This window comes from Lampetra planeri, chromosome 38 (genome assembly GCF_965212315.1).
Source record: "Lampetra planeri chromosome 38, kcLamPlan1.2.h2, whole genome shotgun sequence".
NCBI lineage: Eukaryota > Metazoa > Chordata > Hyperoartia > Petromyzontiformes > Petromyzontidae > Lampetra > Lampetra planeri.
Window position 1 is genome coordinate 10382437 of NC_136144.1, and position 19606 is coordinate 10402042.

At 41.4% G+C, this 19606-nt stretch overlaps 1 protein-coding gene across 2 annotated transcripts in view; it reads right to left on the reverse strand.

Moving 5' to 3' along the window:
- Positions 1-231: 231 nt before the first annotated feature.
- LOC144731294 (CD109 antigen-like) overlaps positions 232-19606 on the reverse strand; it is a 48477-nt gene continuing 29102 nt past the window's right edge. For both annotated transcript variants that reach the window (XM_078612348.1, XM_078612347.1), the window contains 16 exons: positions 19295-19403; positions 17904-18021; positions 16400-16513; positions 16005-16220; positions 14111-14246; positions 13038-13214; positions 11292-11373; positions 9040-9262; positions 8270-8441; positions 7844-8040; positions 6531-6677; positions 4937-5002; positions 3752-3897; positions 2869-3016; positions 2595-2697; positions 232-1395 (listed from right to left, as the gene is read on the reverse strand). In XM_078612348.1, the coding sequence (XP_078468474.1) occupies positions 1211-1395; positions 2595-2697; positions 2869-3016; positions 3752-3897; positions 4937-5002; positions 6531-6677; positions 7844-8040; positions 8270-8441; positions 9040-9262; positions 11292-11373; positions 13038-13214; positions 14111-14246; positions 16005-16220; positions 16400-16513; positions 17904-18021; positions 19295-19403 (2339 nt within the window). In that variant the 3' untranslated portion in view covers positions 232-1210. The remainder of the gene's footprint in view (positions 1396-2594; positions 2698-2868; positions 3017-3751; positions 3898-4936; positions 5003-6530; positions 6678-7843; positions 8041-8269; positions 8442-9039; positions 9263-11291; positions 11374-13037; positions 13215-14110; positions 14247-16004; positions 16221-16399; positions 16514-17903; positions 18022-19294; positions 19404-19606) is intronic.

A 19606-nucleotide genomic window follows, 5' to 3' on the forward strand; every position in this document is an offset into this window, starting at 1 on the left:
ACTGGGTCTAACTCGACTAGGTACCCTGCAGTTTACTGCACTGTCGCTGTACACAGAGCACACTAAATGCATGTTTCTAAATGTATGTGGAGGGAAAAACCGGAGGAGCCAGAGAAAAATCCACACGACCACGGAGAGAATATGCAAACTCAAAATATACAGCAGGCGTCAGGGTCTGGATCGAACCCACGACCTGCGTACCAGGCGCCCAAATCAATGCAGTAGGCAAAATACTTTCGTGAATCAAAGTGCAATATTTATTTGCAGGTACAATTTGTGGAAAAAAGTAAGCTTGTGTACACATTTTTTATTCCATTATTGACATGATAAATACAGCCACGAGCAATTACTGTATTAAAGTCAAACACTACTTTGCAAATCAGAATATCGTAAGATACTTCAAAGGCCAAGAGGCACATGATCAAGATCAACACAGTCTGAGATTGGTATCCAAAGTCAATCGTGATAATAAAAAAATTATTGGTGTCCCACATTGTACTTTTCCGATGTGAATCATAGCAAACAGACGACACAATAGCATTGGTTTAAAAGGTCACAAGCCTGCTGATGAAACTCAAGTAGAAACTGGTCCACGGTTATGTTGTTCCAACAAAATGAATGCTGGATTATTTAGGAAGGTTATCGTCGTTGCCAACCCATTCCACTGAAGCGCACACACACACCTGTTGACGTGTGTACACGTATGATAAAACAGATCAGAGTATGATTCATTGGCTCTGTCCATTGGCGGAGACTGTTCAATGACATCATAACAATGTGGTGGAAATTCTTTGCCATGTCCTTAACTCGCGCTGTCAATTTCACATGACAGAATTGGCACTTCAGGCAGCTCATGAACAACAACAACAAAATATATGGCAAAAAGTTTACTGATGGTAGAAATCCCCCTATGGATATGTTTACCTTTACATGAATTGCACCCCTGGTTTTCATGAGCTGCGAGATGTTCGAGACATTTTTAAAAGAGTAGAAATGGGATCAAGGACTGAGTGGAGACATTTAAAATCAAGATTAGAGACATCTAAAATCTTACCGTTCTCGTCCAGATACATTACCTCTCTGACATACATACATTTATATTTGAATCAAGATTAAGTGCACCAAAAATTGAATGTACCACTGGGAGGTGAGCACAGAAGACAGGAATGTGAGCCAGTATAATTGAGGTCTTTGGTTACAAGGCCGCGCTCTATAGTTCCTGCTGGAACAGAATAAAGGCAACAAACAGCAGGACCCACAAGGCTGGAGATAAGGTCACCCTGCTAGATGGACTTGGAACATTGCTCTTGCATTTGATGCAGTCTGGGCCGCACAGAGCGCAAAGGTCCATCTCAGAGAGTCGTTTGGATCTGTACACTTCCTCCACTCTTGTCGCTGTGTTTTTTTGGGAAAGGAAAGAGAAGAGTCACACTCGGCCACGCTGTCAACCACAAAAAGTACCCCGTAACAATAACACCAAACTAACTCGCATTGAAACACGTAATACTGTACGTAACACTAAGCGAAGGCACAGCCAAAGTAACAAGTGGGCATTACCAGTCGTGCTTTTGTGTTGTTTATGCCGAGTAGGTTGATGCATATTTAACGCATCACGAATGATAAAAATGCACTGCGTAAAATTCCAACGTTTAAGCAAGCATGCTCCCACTTTGACTTTGGGTCGTGATGTCATTACAGTTTGAAAGTCCTATGCAGAATAAGTAGACGAGGTGTTTCTGAGTGGAAGTCGGGAAATAACATGGTTCCAAAAGTATTTCAAAACTTGCCTATTGTTGTAGCTCACAGATGCAGACTATGAGCAAATCGTCCAGAATGTGCCTATCTTCGTCAGAATCTCGAAGTGGATTGGATTGTCTCAAGGGCTGCATATATCCATTCGCAGATTGTGCAAATGTCGCTTGGCTGGCCTGGGAACGCCTAGGAATTCCCCAGGAAGAGCTAGGGTCTGTCGCCAGGGAAAGGGAGGTCTGGACCGCCACTACTCAACATACTGCTGTAGTGTAGTAGTTTATAGTCTAGTATATTATGTAGTGGTGTATAGTGTAGTGTATAGTGTAGTAGTGCTGGAGTGTGTCGCCAGGGAAAGGGAGGTCTGGACCGCCACTACTCAACACGCTGCTGTAGTGTAGTAGTGCATAGTCTAGTGTATTATGTAGTGGTGTATAGTGTAGTGTATATAGTGTAGTAGTGCTGGAGTCTGTCGTTTGGGAAAGGGAGGTCTGGACCGCCCGACTCAACACGCTGCCGGCGCAACCCTCACCAGGACAAGCGGGTTGAGAAACAAACGAACACATAAATGTGGCCACAGCGACAATTCACGCAGACAATTCACGCAGACCATGAACAAAGAGCCTCCTGCCTTCGGCTACGTCAGGATGTGTTGTGCACTTTGTTGTGTGTGCTCAACGCAAATGACGGACCGGCAGATATTTCACCACAGGTTTATATGCTTTAAATGGATGTAAGGATTTGAGAGGAAAGAAAACTTGTGTTTTCACTAAAATAATTTTTCTATCTGCCTAACTACCATGAACAAATATTGTAATTTTACTGCACGAAAAGAATGTACTTACTTGGTTCATAGTAGTCACTAATAGCAACCACTCCTTCCTTCGCTTTTGCAACTGAAGACACTCGGTATTGTGTAATTTCTACACACGTTGGGCTGTCATTTAGCTGAAAAGAAAATGAGAAACACATGACTTTACCGAAAAAAACTAAGAGTATGTGAACAAAAGTATATCTTGAAATGTATCTCACATCCAAAAACCACGGGTTCCAAGCTTACATGCAGTCAAGGTGGACACTTCACAAACGATAGGAACGTGCGAAGAAAACATCACGTACGTTCACAAAGTAGAGGTAGACCTTTCCCGGTGAGACCTCCACCAGTTTGAGGATTTCGTTGAGGGTGAACAGATTGTCAGCCACGTGAAAGCCACTGAGCAGGTTCACCTCCATGAGAACCATGCCGGAGGGGCCCTCGCCCATCCACCTGGAGCGACAAGAGATGGGCACGAAAGACGTTGTTGGGCAGCGGTCGCGGCTATCGAGTGTTGGCAGGAGGCTGCGCCGTAATTACAGCGGGGACCACAGGCCGAAGGGGTCTAAGGTGCCGTGCTAAGAAGGATGGGACGAATTGGACAAGGCCTTCCATTGGCATCCCTTGCAGCAAGGCCCATTTCAAAGCACGTTACGCCGCTGACGTTTTTGCCTGTTTAATGTGCACCGTGCGAGCTCGCGCAGCCGGCAATCCACACAATGATGGGCATGCAAATGGCTTGGGCCCGATGCCTTGCATTATTGTCTTGTGTAGAAACATCACCCGCGTATTCTGTCACTGTATCATTATATGGCTGTCACTCATTCCCCATTCATTCATCATTTACTGTCATCAATTTCGCTTTTACCGAATTCACACATCACAGATTTACCCCATTGCTTTCTCTCATCGATTTCATTCATCTCACTCTTTGATTCTTAGATCACGACATTTCGATCGCAACACAAACAATCGCCATCAGGTGGGACAACCACAGCAAGAAAAAATCATCTTCCCCATTACATTCATGTCATTATACCGTTATTAATTATTTGCAAAGCACCTTGGTAAAGGTGCTATATAAATTCCGTTCAGATAAGAAGACATAATGAACATTTTAGAACGACGCAAGCATTATTCAGTGTATGGAAAGGCTCCTCGGCCTCACGGGCTGTGCCCGCAACGTACTTTGCACATGCCGTCAGATACACCTTCTCTCCAATGGTACCACTGGCACTGGTATCGTTGAAGTCCAAAGCCAGCACATATTCGGGGGCCGCTGATCGGGCTCTGCGAAGTCCCGGGGCGTCGCGCACATTGTAGAAAACATTCAGCTGTGGAGGCACAGACAATCCAAGTAACGCGTGTGAGCGTTAAATACCGTGTTTATAAACGTGGACAAAAAACACATTCTGACATTTATGAAAAATGTAAGACAACAAGTTTTCACGTTTGTATCGTTGTTTCCAAAATATCTTGCAGCATGTTTGTTTTTGAAGTTTGTCTGCCACAATTGTGCTCGCTGTGTACGTCTCTTGTTTCTTGCCCATGTCACAATCAGACTCGAGCTTGCAATCTCTATGCTAATGATGATGTCCTTGTCTGTCCCTCTGATAGCCAATGCGTCTATCAGTCTTTGTCTTTCTGTTCACGGGTTTGTATCTGTGTTGGCATATTTTTCATCGTGAGCATCCATCTGTTTCTGTGTTTCCTAATCTATGTGTGTTTCTGTTCATCTCTGCTCTGCACGAGTACAGATTTCACATTGCCCTAAATATAAATTTGAAGGCAGTGCATCTCGCATTCACCAACTCTGAGACAAATCAATTGAATGGCTTCATCACTGAATCTAGTCGTTTCCTCATATCGGAAGAGCATTCCAGATGGCCGCAGAAGCGCATCTGAAAGCGCGAGCTGCAGTGACCGTCTTTGTTCGATGGCTACCCAAAAGCCGCTGCGAGGATGACCGGATATTGCATGATGGTTAATGCTCCTTGATGAGATCAGCAAGGTGTTGTGGTTCATTTGTGGCAAACACTTTGTGTGTAATGAGTGCAACTTTAATGTATTCGTTCAGTAACTGGAAGCCAATGCAACTCAGCGAGCACTGGACGGACATGGTCGGACCTCACAGTACCCGTCATGACACGTGCCAAAAAAAGTTGTACACGCTGTAGCTTGCAAATGCTTTTGTCAGACGTCCCGTAGAGTAGTGAGTTGCAATAATAAAACCTTGTTGATAATATGCTACACGCCACCATGGTGGCTATGTCACGACTCAAAAGTGTCCGAATGTGTCGTAGAGCCCTGATATAGTTGATATTTCAAGGAACAATAAACTGCTTTAAGCAGTAAATTATATAAAAACCGTACCTGGCCAATAATGGTCCCTTTCCCAAACGCAGACAACTTCACATTTATGTTTGAGGAAGTAGGAATCTGTTGGAATAAAAAAGGCATATATCTTAAAATTATATTTAAGATCGTGGATATTCTAAAGAGTTATGCATAGTGTTACTAAACTAAAGTACAGTAGCAACGGAGTGGGATATGTAGTCAGGAATAAGGACATTTATCCCTGGCAATGTCTTACCTGCATCAGGTACAGATAACCCACATAAACTTGCAATGTTAATGAATAAAATAAAAACCTCACATTCGTCAACAACAGAGAGGTAGAATCCATTATTGGTGTTCGTTCAATTAGCCTGGCTTCAAGTCCCCAATTAGTTTGGCTTCAAAAGGTTTTACAGGTTTCCTCACTGCCTTGCTGATTTATGTCAATGTTGAGATTAATAAATCAGCTTTAAATGTTTCTTCAAGTCCTGGGAGCTCTATGGATAACCAGAATAATCGTAGATCTATTTGGTCTCATGGATAGCAGGATGTGAAGTAAGAGATCATCTGAATTCTACTGAGTGAGCAGTTCAAAACGTAGATAAACTAACATCACCGGTGTGTTGCAGACTTGGAGCGGTGCCAAGTAAAATCGTAAAAGTGGATAAAACACAGTGCGCTTATCATTACTGCCATGTAGCTATAAAATGAGAATAGTCTATTGCACGTCACTGTGTGCAATATGCTTCGGGCCCAGATCTACTCGAACAGTGGATAGGACGTCTACCTCAAATAGCTTTCAAAATCGTCACTGTCCATTGAAAAATGCCACTTATAAATAAAACAATAAATATTAGAGGGAAAGGGGGAAAAGATCACGCGTTTGGAGATAATCACGAGACTAGTCCTGAGAAAAAAGACGAAAGGATTTGTACAAATCTAGTGGGCAAGGGAGCGATTCGTAGAGCAGTGTTCATCACTGCAAGGCCTTGATGTGTGGCCTCCGACAATACACAAATGTGAAAACACCGCCCCATAATCGTGCTGTCAAACCCCAATGGTTTCAAATGTGTGGCGGCCCTCAGACTGATGAAGTCTTATCGGCGAAAGTGGCCCCCCCTCTGAAAATTAGTGAAGAACACTGGTGTAGATGCACAGGGGGGCTAAGATAAACGAGGACCAATTCTCCTGAGATGTCGATGCCCTATCCTGAATCGTATAACTAAGATGTTCCAGGAATGCCAGGCCAAATTATTTATAGATTTGAAGCTTTCGTGACTGCAAGGATTCATACTCTTAGGTTTTTTCGGTAAAGTCACGTAGGTAAAAATAAATAATAAAAATAATAGTATTAAGACATGAAAGAGCTCGTCTCTTGGAATTTTGCCACACTGGCTACAGTAAATCTAGCTGTGACGGTCCCACCTGATGACGGAGACTTGTGTTGCCTCCGATACGTCGTGATTTATAATTTTTATTTTTTATTTCTATTATTATTTCTTTTATTTTTATTTTTATTATTTACTTTTACCTACGTGACTTTACCGAAAAAACCTAAGAGCCAAATTATTTGCCAGTAAAACAATGTACTGAGGATGCCGGGCTTTCCGGGCTTGCAGGAGTGCAGTACCTTTTCGACGTGTTTGTCCAAGGCATTCATGCCGGAGAGCTGAACTTCGACGCTACGTTCTGATGTTAAGATTTTCGCTTTCCCTTCTAAAGTTCCGAACGAATAGACAGAGTACTCGGACAGAGCCTGCAGCGCCACAATTGTGTCCTGAAACCCAAAATCGTCATCGCTGTCATGCACATCAATTCAAATGTGAACAAATTATCCTTGGCTACAACATTTAAATATATAAACAAAACATATGCTGCAATGTTTTAAAAGCATACAATTATTCAAGTAACCAGGATACAATAAGTGAATTGTTGATATATCAGCCAATGTGCAATACAAATCTTAAATTTTAGATAGATATAAAAGTGTCTCTTTTGACTCATATTAACTTTACAAGTAATTGAAAATAAATCTACAAAAACTGCGACTTTCAAATGTGAAACAGCTTGAGTAAGTTACTGAGAATTTTGTAAATGATTTGAATATTCATGACTAAATATTACACTGATACGCGATACCTCCACCGGCTCCAAATCCAGTCCTGGACCAACTTTAAGATCACAATCACCTGATCTTAATGTATTATTAATTAATACATATATCACACTTCTTTGAATCAAATCAAAACAAATACTTATTTCAACCCTGGAATCTATACCTCTGTAGTAGCCCATAGGTAAGTTATTTTAATTGTATTAATGCATATTACTTTAGGTACCTAAGACAAAAACACCTGGCCGATCTCATGAGATGTAGGAAGTTAAGCAGAGTTTTAGCCTGCAAGGTGTGACCACCATGCATGACAAGTTGAAAAGGGCCTCCCCACAGCTTTGCGAGACGAGATATATTTGACCATACTTCACCACGCTGGTCAGTTACAGATGGTGAAAGTGGCTGTAGTAGAGAACAACAATGTACTTTGCTGCACTGCTCTCTGTTGCCCACAACTCCGAATACATTTGTCTTTAATACATGATGGTCACCTATCCAAGCATTATGGCTGGCTCAACTCTGCTTAGCTTCTGATATCTGATGAGACCGTGTGCATTCTGGGTGATTGGTCATGGGCAGGGGTCTGCAACCAAAATAACAAGAAGAACCATTTTTTCGAATTTCGTTAAAAAAATCTCAATATTTTAAGAGCCACAATGTAATGTCAATAAGGTCACAAAGTAGTCCTTAAAGAGCCGCATGCTGACCCCTAGTCATGGGCAACCAGCATGGTGAAAATGGCCCTCATGTAGCAGTGCATTGACATGCTTACTTACATGTCCCTTTCAGTGAATGCGATGAAGGGACATTTCTCACGACAGATCTGTTACCTGTGTGGATGCATATCCTCCCAGGTGGTTCCTTTGCTGACTCAACCAATTCATGATGGGAATTGCATCTGCGATCTTTCCCAGACGCAGATGAGCCAGGAGGGCATAGGCTGTGGTCTCGATGGTGATTGCTGTTGGTTGCCAGTAATAGGAAGCTTGACCTGATGCTGAATCTGACCAGTATATCAGTCCATCATCTGAAACAAAGCAACAGGTATCTATCAGATTGTTGTGCAGACCACCCATCAACATCTGAGAAGGCCAATAGCTTTTTTACTTTAATGACGTTAAGCAGATATTGTAAAAGGCTAAACAAAACCTAGCCTCTAGCACAACACATTTGTGAATAAATTAGTTTCATATCACCTTACTGCTACTGCAAACGCATGTTTAAATTACACTACGAAAGCATCCCTGGTGCCTCACCTGTAAATTTTTTATGAACATTGAGCAGATCCAGGGCAGCGCTAGCCCGACTGCTGTTGGCAAGGGCGAGGGCATAGGTAGTGAGCGCCAAAGGCAGGCTGGCCGCCACACCACCCCCACTCACGTTGGCCTCCAGGAAGTGCACAGCTGGTGCGATTGTTGAAGAGTCAGTCTGTAAAGTCCACACACCAGAATGATCACAATGGGGTTTTTTTACATCAGGAAACTGAGTATGAGTTTGTCGATGGCACGTCTGTGAGTCTCCGTATGTCACCGTTTTGACTGATTATTATTCTTCACTTCATACCTGTACCTAGATATCAGTGTCCGTCTGAGTGCAACTCTATATTTGTGTCTATACAGTCATGCTCTTAATGCCAGAATTGTCTCACTCAGTTTGAGACACTCAATTTTTTAGACCCTCAATTTGAGACAATGCACCTCCGATTAACACGGTTGGCTACGTAAGGTGCGAAAGAAGTTCAACATCCATATGTACAATGTATTCGTATTTTTATTTCAGCAGGTGATCACATTGTGTCAACGCATGTAAAACAAATCTACTAATCAATCCCATATTCAGCATTCTAAATTGAAAACCACTTTCCTTAGAAATGCCTTTTGTGTTTAGTTTGTTGTCCTTCCCTCGCACCTGCGATTAGCACGGTTTGACTACGTACGATGCAAAAGAAGTTCAACATACATACATGTTTACATAATTCCACTTTGGGTGTTTGGCCAAAACTGTTCTGGGTTTCTAGTCTGCCTACCGTGGCGTCCTCGAGGAAGGCGAGCAGAGTGTAGGCTGTCAAGCTGATGTGGCTCGCTGAACCACCCTGCAGCTCCTTGTGAATAACGTAGCCACGCTCCTCAAACTGCCCTGTGGATAATAAGTTGTTCAACAGGAAAGTGCGTGCTTCGGAGATCACGTTCACATCCACGGTGATGTAATGCTGTGCCTGCAGGAGCGTCCTCAACACGAAGGCTGTCAACCTGGGAACGCAGCAGGACACAAAAAACACAGGGCTCGACACATGCACGACGAACACGCCAGACAATGTGCACACACAGCACAGCATACCAAATGTAAAGAGATAACTCATTTCGTGGCCTCGACTTTTCCACTTGTTTACCCAGGAAATTCCTGAGTCTTAATTATTTTTCAGGAGGGTCCTACCACATTTTGCAGTAGGGGACGATGTTGCTGTCATCTCGATTGAGTAATTTGCAGGTAAAGTTTTAGCATCGGGATATTAGTTGGCCAACACCGGTTGCGCTGTATATATTGTTTTGTTTAGCTCAGTTTCAGTTTCATTTATTTGGTATATTGAATCGGGTGCAACCGCAACAAACAAAAAACATGAACAAGAAAACATCTTAAAGTGACTATGCGCAAACAGAAAAATCCAGGAAAAAAACTGCAAAGTCTTCCAGAAAAAAAGGGGGAAAACATACTAACTCCATACAGGAGCATCTTATAATCTTAGGAATATGGAATGTTGTGTCAAGCTCATTAGGCATTTCTGAACTTATCTCTAAAGCAAGGAACAATGACATATATATAAGAACGGACAAGTAAAAAACTAATATATTATTAAGAAGAATTACAATAAAAATAATTACAATAAAAAATGTAAAATTTAAAATCTTGTCAATGCCTTAAGGGCAATTATGTTAGATGACACAACAAACGAATATTAACACAAAGCCTGTATACATGTATTTGAAAATGACCACAACATCTAGGGATCATTTTACTTTCTCGAGCGGCTCATAATCTGCATGCACGGCATATCTAAATACCCTTCTGCTGCCCCAACACCTCCCTGCCCTCTCCCGCATACAGAGAGTAGTTTAGTGGTCTCGATCAAAGAACATTTTACAGAATTTAGGGATACGGATCCATAAATCTAAATCCAGTAGATCTTAAAAAAGCATCAGATCTGCGTCAGTTAATTTCCAATTTTCTTAATATCTGACATATTTAGCAAGGTCAGGAGGTCATCACAGCCATGCCATTAAAGCCATCACCACCTGCCCTCACTTCTTTGTATACGGATTTCTTCCCAGACCCCATGATGGCCACTGTTGATTTGTGTAGATCCAGATACTTTGATTTGACAACCCTTGCTGTTGACAGTACTGTAGTATATATGTAGTGCTGAACTTTACGCGGACAACTTCTTCCTTTTCTGCCATCACTTTATTTTGTCCAACACAGCACATTTCGCCACCATCCTTTAGCGCGTTCTTCACTCGCTCGCCGCGCTCCGCCGGCCTCGCTCGCTCCGTTCCTCCCTCTCTCTCTCCGTCTCTCCCGACTCCCTTCTCTGCTTCTTCGTCCCACTCGAGCCGTCGCTCTCTCTCGGCTTCTCCGTCTCACTCCGACTGTCTCTTTCATTCAGCTTCTCCGTCTCTACTGCTACCCTATACTTTTTCTTCCACTCCACTGCTACTCTACACTTCTTCTTCTACTCCACTGCTACCCTACACTTCTTCTCCACTGCTACTCTACGCTTCTTTTTCCGCTCCGACCGACTCCGTCCAGTTCCCAGCACAACTCCCCGTCTTGCTCTGACGCTCCCCTATTTATCCCCCTCTTCATTAATTCCCAATTAATTAGTTGGCGTCCCCCCTAACGCCCCGCGCCCCCAGCCCCTGGCGCCACCTGTCCCCATTCCCAGACTTAGCGGCGCCACCCTGTCCCTGACAACAACAACCGGCCAATCACTGCCCTGCATCCCTAATTGCCAAACGGGCCGTCTCTGTCTCCTCCGTTGTCCCCCAGCAACACCACCCTGTCCCGGTACGACCCCACTGTTCCCAGCCCACACGTGTTTACACTTACCCCCCTTGGCGCGTTAAACCACTACATATACAACTTTACTGGGACTCCACAATTTTGGTTTATTTTCCTCCCATTAGCAGTTGTGAAATTGACAGATAACTGAAAATGCATGGTCTTAAACCATTCCATGCACTCATAATCAGTCACAGACGCATGATTGCGGCAAAGCTTTACCATGTACTGCCTTGTTGATCCGAATTCCCAAAAGCACTGAAGGAACCATCGTATCTCCTGTAGTTGAGCTCTTGCTGGTAGCCTGTGCACATAATGATACCATGAGTGATGTAGTCTGGTATGATTTACATACATTTATGTTAATACAATGCATCTTACATTCAAGTGGAGAAAAACCATACTCTTTTAGTCGGTGTTGAAACATTTACAGCTCTCCATTCAATGAAATAACAATGTGCAATGCATTTTGGACTTTGGAATACAGGGCTGTTATAAAATATACATTCTATTCAAATACATTTATTTCATATGCCCCATTATCAATATCAGATACTGTTTAGATATGGACATTTCCACACACGAACTCACACGGTGCATTTATAAGTAATGTAACAAAAAATAAAGAAGGGTAATTCCATGCTACATGTATTATAAAAGCTCGGCCTTCCGTTTGTTCGTCAATTAATTTATAAGAGCCTTTAAGAAGGCATGAATCAAAATGTTATAGAAGGTGGAACCCCCCCCCCCAGATGTGGGGGTAAAAAGTTGATCCAACAGGGTTCCAAAAATTGTCGACCCCCGCCCCCCTCAAAATGTTTTTCACTCTCTCCCCCCCAAGAAAAGAAATGTCTTTTGTAGAAAAATATGCCTACACACCCTACATACAATAGTCAGCAGTATCTGCACACATTGGGGGGGGGGGAGGGCGATGGGTGAGGCGCAAAGCGCCGAGAAGTCCTACACAGGAGCCAGATAGCCAGATCAAGGCGGTCATGGGCCGCCAAAATTCTAGTCAATCAAAAATATGGTTAAAACAATTCATTGATTTTGAAACTTGCTTGCTATATGATATGAAGGGCCATTGCCAAAAATGTCACCGATTAAATATTTTCGTCTTTTCAGGCCAGTGTCATTGGTAAATGTGTTGAGTTTTTGTTTGGTACGTGTGCTTCTGCACCACTTTCACTAAATAATTTGCTTAATCCCCAGATATATGTCATCGAAGTTTGACCCAATAAGACCACTTGGCAACCTTGCAGGTATTGTAACTTCCCTTGTAGTTGGCAAAGAGAGGCAAGTCTGGTGTATATATGACCTAGGCATGATTAACTTTATGTAACCTGGGTTATTCGTAATGTAACCTATCATGCTACGCATACCTGGCAAAAATCCCTGACAATTTGGAAGTGTACACTCCAATACTTTTGGAGTTACAATCATTTTCCTCACATATTCAGGTGGGAAGGGATGATTCGGACTGATTTCAGAGATCTCACCACTAACTACAACAGCACTTACCAAGAGGTTTTGTCCTCGATTTCTCATTTTTATGCATAAGTTGAAACCATAGATATCTTCCAAGACATTTAAAATTACACCTGTCTCACCTTTTTACATCGGCTATGAGGCAAGTTACAACACCTGGGTGGTCACCAAGTGCTTTGTGTGTTTAGTTTGTTGTCCTTTCCCTGCACCTCCAATTAGAATGGTTGGCTACGTACGGTGCAAAAGAAGTTCAACATAGACACACACTAAGTCAAGATGTCAGGTCAACTCCCATTACTTATATCTGAGTAATGGGAGGTTGGATTTCCGTAAACAGTTTTGGTTGCTTTCTTTTCCAAATACAGATTTCTGCCCGAAATGTCATTGAAATTGGGTTTGGTAAAGTATATTAATTATTTATTTCGCATGGAATTACCAAAAATGCATTTTTGTCAGCTGCAAAAAAGCATGTAAACTTACCTGATGTCATATAAGTCAAAGACTTTTCGATAATCTCTTGAGTAATCTGTTGGGTAACTTCCATATATCTCCGGATGTAGATGCCTGGTGCAAAGTTGATCATGTTCTGTTCCCCACAGCCATATGGCATCTGCAGGAGCTGATCGAGCCCAGTTAGAGAGGGCCCAATGATATCTCCTGCACATTTCACACATGCATATGTGAGGATACTGTCCAATTCCAAGAAGCTTTGAGGAATGAATCTTGCTTGCTGAGACTGGTGTTGTCTGCTTGGTGATTTATTATTCCCGATTTATTTTGCTCAATCTACCTACACAGTATAATGCCCAAGTGTCGTCCGTCACAACATTTTGCCCTTGACATTTTGAAAAATGTCCGATACAAAGCAATAGGAGGCAAAATCTTCCCGAAGAGTGACTCGCCTTTTATTAGTAGAATCATCCGGAAGTTTGGTTTTCAATGGTTTATATTTAAACCCCTACCACGTGACATTGTCCCTTAAGACATGCATGTGGCTTCCACAGTGACGTCACCCCAGAGTTAAATGACGCGATGATGACGTCATTGCACTTAATGCCGAATCCTTAGGCAAGGGCACGGCACAATTAAGTCCCATACACATGCTCGGGCAATGCTAGTTGGAAATATATGCTTCTCTGCTTCTTCAATATGAACCTATATCGTGTATATATATATTTAGCAGCATTGTTTAGTTTCGCACATGTAGCTGTTAGTTTAGTGCACAGAGGTAAGTGTTTTAGTATTCTATACCTTCACGGTTATCATTGTAGGTGGTATTTTATTAGTTCCTGAAGCTACCAATTGTCTTAAGTGTAGTGGTCTATGACGGTTGTGTTTTCTTATTACTTTTCTTATTCATGTATTTACTTGGCCGTGCTATAAATGTAGTTCAACCTTAAGCTGCATCAGTGATTAGATGCATCTATCTGCAACATAAAAAAACGTATTCTAGCAATGGTTTTAAGGCAGCTAGGTTATAAGCACCACCAATGGGCTCCATTTCATTAACTTGAATGCTGTGGGAGAAGGTGAGACTCAAAGCAGAGAGATACCGTAGATGTAAAAGGAAGCTGAACTGCTTCCCTTGACGACGTTGGGTGGGAAGTTGAAAATGAACGTTTTTGTGACTTCTTCTGGTGACAATTTGAGCATGGCGCTTTCTGAGTAAGATTGCGGAAAACCTGAATGCTATATTGGGCAGAAGAGAGAATATCCACACACAAGCTAATTGCAATTATCATTCGCAAAACAAACACATTAACGGATCAAACCTTTATCTCCACAGCAGCACACGATTATTCGAGTTGCCCCAATATTATCTCTTTACGACATATGACATGACAAATTAAATTTCACAGCATGAAAATGATCGTGATATCATCCATAATAGAGGTGTGTGGGTTAGATTGCGTATATATAAATGTGTCGTTAAACCTACCACCACCCGACACGGCCAATGAGTAAGGGTTGTCATGTAAACAAAACATGTCAATTCATTACTAGTTCAGCACACCGGTGTGTTGGAGAGTAAACCCAAAACATCTACAATTCGAGTACAAATTATATCAGTGCAATATAACTTTGCAATAACTTATTCACATTTTTATTCTCTTCTTCTTCTTGTGCTTTAGTACAAATAAAAATATTGCTTGACAGTGATTCAAATGCATTTCATTCAACATGTAAGACTGTCGCAATACTTCTAATCATTGTGCCTTCACAATCTATAACATTGTTTAACTCACATGCTCTCAGTTACACTCCAAATAATGACAATTATATACACTAAGAAATTATGAAATAAAATCTCCATGGCCCAAATTCGCTAAACGTTAAATTAATTAACTTCATAACACGTAGTATTTAGTTCGTTATTTCATGAATATTGGGTCAGGAATTTTTTTTGTTTTTAATTTGCAGGGTAAGCATGATGTTATGATCTTAGAAAAACAATTATTGTGGATCTTATATGTTAATATGTATCATTGTTCCGCGATATCACAGCAGCAATAAAATAATACAAATCAACATCATGCGTGAACTTAAGGTTTGCTATCTCAAGCTGCAATTATACGCAGTTTACCTCTATACTGTGACCTGGTGTGATGATACCAGATTGACTACAGTGGAGAACGTTGCAAGCGATGTGGTCCTGGGAAGGTATTTACTCGCAATACAAGAAAATCATCAACTAAAAATAATTCTTCCACTCAAAAGATACACACATCTAAAAACATTCTTGATTTGAAGCTTTCGTTACTGCAGGAATCTCATTTTATTTTATTTTTCTACCTACGTGACTTTACCGAAAGAACCAAAGAGTATGCATCTAAACATGTGTAAAATAATCAATTGATACAGGCAATATGCACATTATATGCAAAAAGGGGTATTAGGTTACGAGATTAAATGGGACAGGTACAAATGTGAAACAATGATATTAGATGATAAAGTTGAGCACAAAATAATTATTGAAACGAATCATGGAAATTGATCTAATCATGTGTGGGGCGAATCATTTCATGATAAATATCTGCCCTTGTAATGAAGAAATGTTTATACAGGTCCACACCAATCAAATATTGCAAGAATTGCATTACTGCTTCCCTATACAAAGGACCATACAACCATTAATCTGGCTCTGCTTGGGACATTCCATATAGAGTAGCAGATGTATGTCCTCCTTTTTCATCCATCTAATCATCCAATTAAGCTCAGTTGAAGCTTGAATAAATGTGAATGCTCAGTGTGGATACAAAGTTAAACATTATTCCACCACATTTGTAGTGGTCAATGTAAGTAAATCATTACGCTATATCTTTAGATGGAGCCCTCATTTCAGCAGTCATCCCTAACGGCTGATTCAAAAAAAAGATGCAGGCACAATCCCTGCAACAACGCACGTGGTCACGTCTCAGAAGTGCGTGACAAGGGGCACAGACTTACCTTCCCCAAGGTGCATCCCACCACAGTGTAATTGATATTATTGTGTGACACCACCACGGTGAAACAGAATTCACCAGCAACCAGGAGAGACACGGGGAAAGACACAGTGCCAGACTCCTTTTTGGGCACGTTCAGAAAACGTTTGTATGGAGACTTCCCATCGGTTTGATAAAGAACTTTGAAGTGAGTCTCACTGGCATGCAACGTTGCCAGGACCTAGAAAACAATTGACAAACAAAAACACCTCAACAAAATCGAATTTTATTTTAGACTGAAATAAAAAAACCTTTTCTTCAGAATCAGTAGATTTCAGATTAAACTGCACACCAAGTTTAACTAAAATGGAAAGGGTTAAATTCCCCCAATGTTTGGAATATAGCAGGTGCCTCTGTTACCTTGATAATCTCCGGTTGCTTGTTGAAGACTTTCACCTCCACAATGAACTCTTCGTCAAGAATGGCAACATTGGGAACATTTATGGCAACATGCAGTGGAGAAGACACTTCAAACTGCGACAAGAAACATTGGTGGTGTTAACAAAAAAAATGTAGTAACATGCACTATCAATTGTTGACAATATATAAAGTGGTTGTTTTGTGTCTGGCTTTGTTCTGTTTTGATTCCTCTATCTCCTCAGATCGTCAACAACTCACTTCTACCCCCTCCTCCTCCTCTGTGAAATCTCCCCTTTCAGTGCTGATTACCTGAATTAATTGGCTCAGAATCTCTCGTGGTCTGTAGTGGCAATTTCGTCATTCTAACCCAAATGTTTGTGGAAATTCCTTTCTGTCAACACGCAAGTTAGGTCCTCTATCCCTATCAACTCAATTTACTTCAATTTGCTCTCCATTCTGTATGAATGTCACATTATTGGTTCCATTTGGAATATTTTCTTTAAAATAATAAGAGTATAATTAGTCTATTCTTTTCAATAGCCATACATTCCTTCTATATGATCTCATACTATAATGGAAGCCATCCCTTTTCATACTAAATATTGTTGCCATAAATCACACTTCACTTGTTCTTTTCCTCAAACCTAATTTATATTTCTCCAAGCAGCACTTTTTTTCTGCACCCTGAAATATTGTCTTCTCATCACACATATTCATATCCTCTATATAGACATTTCATCATCTTAAATCAGATGTTTGATCTTCACCTCATCGACATTTGAAACCCTCCCACGTTGTTTCAATTCACCCGATGACTGCTCTTTCCTTTTTGTGGTCTTCCTAAATCTGTCACCTGAGAATGCTGTTGGTCGACTCCAATCTTATCTTACATGGCGCCTTAACCAAGGTGCTTCATAGGGAATTAACAGCGGTGCAACGTATTAATGGAATGGTGAAGAGGTGAATAAAATGGATGAGAGGAAGCAATGGGTGAAGAATCTGTGATGCGTGAATGCGGTTAAAGCAACATTTATGACAGTAAATGATGATGAATGGATGGAATGAAGGGGAATGAGTGTTAGCCGTATCATGTGAATATGAATAGGGAAAAGTAACGGTGGTGGTTATGAGGAGGAGATTAAGGGGGTCGTGGGGTGAGCGAGGGAAAAGAAGTGAGTTTAGAGTGAGGAGTGGAAACTAGTGAGCGGAGGTGACCGCTGGATGTGGAGGGGAAGTTTGTTCCAGTGAAGGGGGCAAGAAGAGAGAGTGAAAGCGTGATTGGCCACAAGGAGAAGCAGGAACAGACAGAAAATCATACCTCGAAGGGAAAACACATGGCCCATATCCTCAAGATTCTACCAATGCCTCCAACATCTACTGCAGTAAGCTACAACACTGTTTTTGGTTAATTTCAAAACCCTCAAATACTTGAGAAGAGTGGTTTTGTTATGAACATTCTGTAGAACAACCCAATATAATTAATTCTGTTTAGACATTCATGTACCTGCGTTCTGGTGAAAGCGTAAGTGACTCCACTTGTTTTAGACACGGAAAAGGCAATGCCCATCCAGCGGGAATTGACTTTTGGAACAACGGCTGTGAATGTCGTCTTCTTGTTTGGTCTTTAAAACAAAAGGGTGCAATTATTTCAAGCTGTGAATCCCATTATTTCCTTCACATTGAAATCAGAATAAAGCACCATTTTATTAATTCGTCTCCAGGTAACACATAGGTGCATTAGTTTGAAGGGACCTGATATGAGCCAGAACTTCTGTGAACCTATATCAAATTCTGGGTTCCCATAAGATAGTGTGTATAGCGAGTTTTATGATCTTAGCCTGATCACAAATGAGTGCATTATACTAATCATGTTTTATAAAACCGATTGAGACTTAGTTTTATAGAGATCATCTCTGAGGACCTATTTGATAGACATACATTGTTATGCATCGATCATTACAGACTCTAATGTCAACATGAAATAAAAAATATATATTCCTGTTGATATATTTTTAAATTATTCATAGATATGACTCAGTATATATGTAATAAAGGACTCGACCACTGTGTCTGTCTTGGTGTCCTTTATTCGGGTTCGTATACTTTTCCCACACGGCTCTCTTCCAGAGACTCTCCGCTTGGCAGCCCGAGGCTGCCGTCGCTCCCGTAGCCTCTCTCTGTTCCGTAGCAGTCCCGCTGCTGATCTCCTTGTGCAGCCCCCCCGGCTGCCCTCACTGCAGCCTCACCGCTGCTCCCCGCTTCTCCGGGGTCGGTCACCACTGGCCGATGGTGCCGAGCCTTACTCTGTGTGTGTGGCGATCTCGCCACCCCACCAACCTCCGCCCTGCGTGGCCTAACTCTATCCCAGTCTCCAACAACTCCCCTTTCTCTTCCGGTTTCTCCCCTTTTAGACTTGAACCCTCTCCCCCACGTGACGTAACTCCTCCCCCCGTGACGTCACATCCGGGAGGTCGTTTACGCCCGCATTACATATATGTAGTATTTGGAACTGATTTTAAATCTTTGATATACACGGAGATTTGAATAGCCCACTTGGGATACAATTGGTGAACCAATCATAAAAACATATTTTAATTGCTACAAAAATCTACCGTAATTAAGGTATTAATATAAAATTCAAGTTACAGTAATATTTGTTGGCAGTTTTTATGAAACTCACAGAATATTAAAATTATTGTACAAGGAATCAAGTCTGTTTTTTGTTTGCATGTTCACCACAAGTATATGTGGTTAATGCAGACATGATTCCTTGCAAAAGGTTTCAGTTTAGTGTTTTAACATCTTAACACAACTGTTTTATTGTACTTATTATTTTGATACTGGCAAGGGAGGTCCTATGATGTGATAAGATAGGCCATAAAAATGTGTACGTACCCTTTTACACCAGGCTGCCAAACCCAGGCCTCTGGGAGCCCTCCGTTGGATTTGCGCATACGATCCTTTTCTAATTTTCTTGAGTGATCTTTATTTGCCTTTTTGCTGTCTGAAGGGTTTAAAATGAGTGTTATACAGAATAAAAAAAAAATCACAAGCATATTTATTATTGTATGTTCAAACGTGCTCACTGTATTTGCTAAATTTTAGGTGTTGAGCTCGTCACAAATTTAGGGTCATTAGCAGTCGAAAGTAGAAAAGAAATATGATAGTTTGGAAATGCACAGCACAGCTATCAAGGTGTTTGCAAAA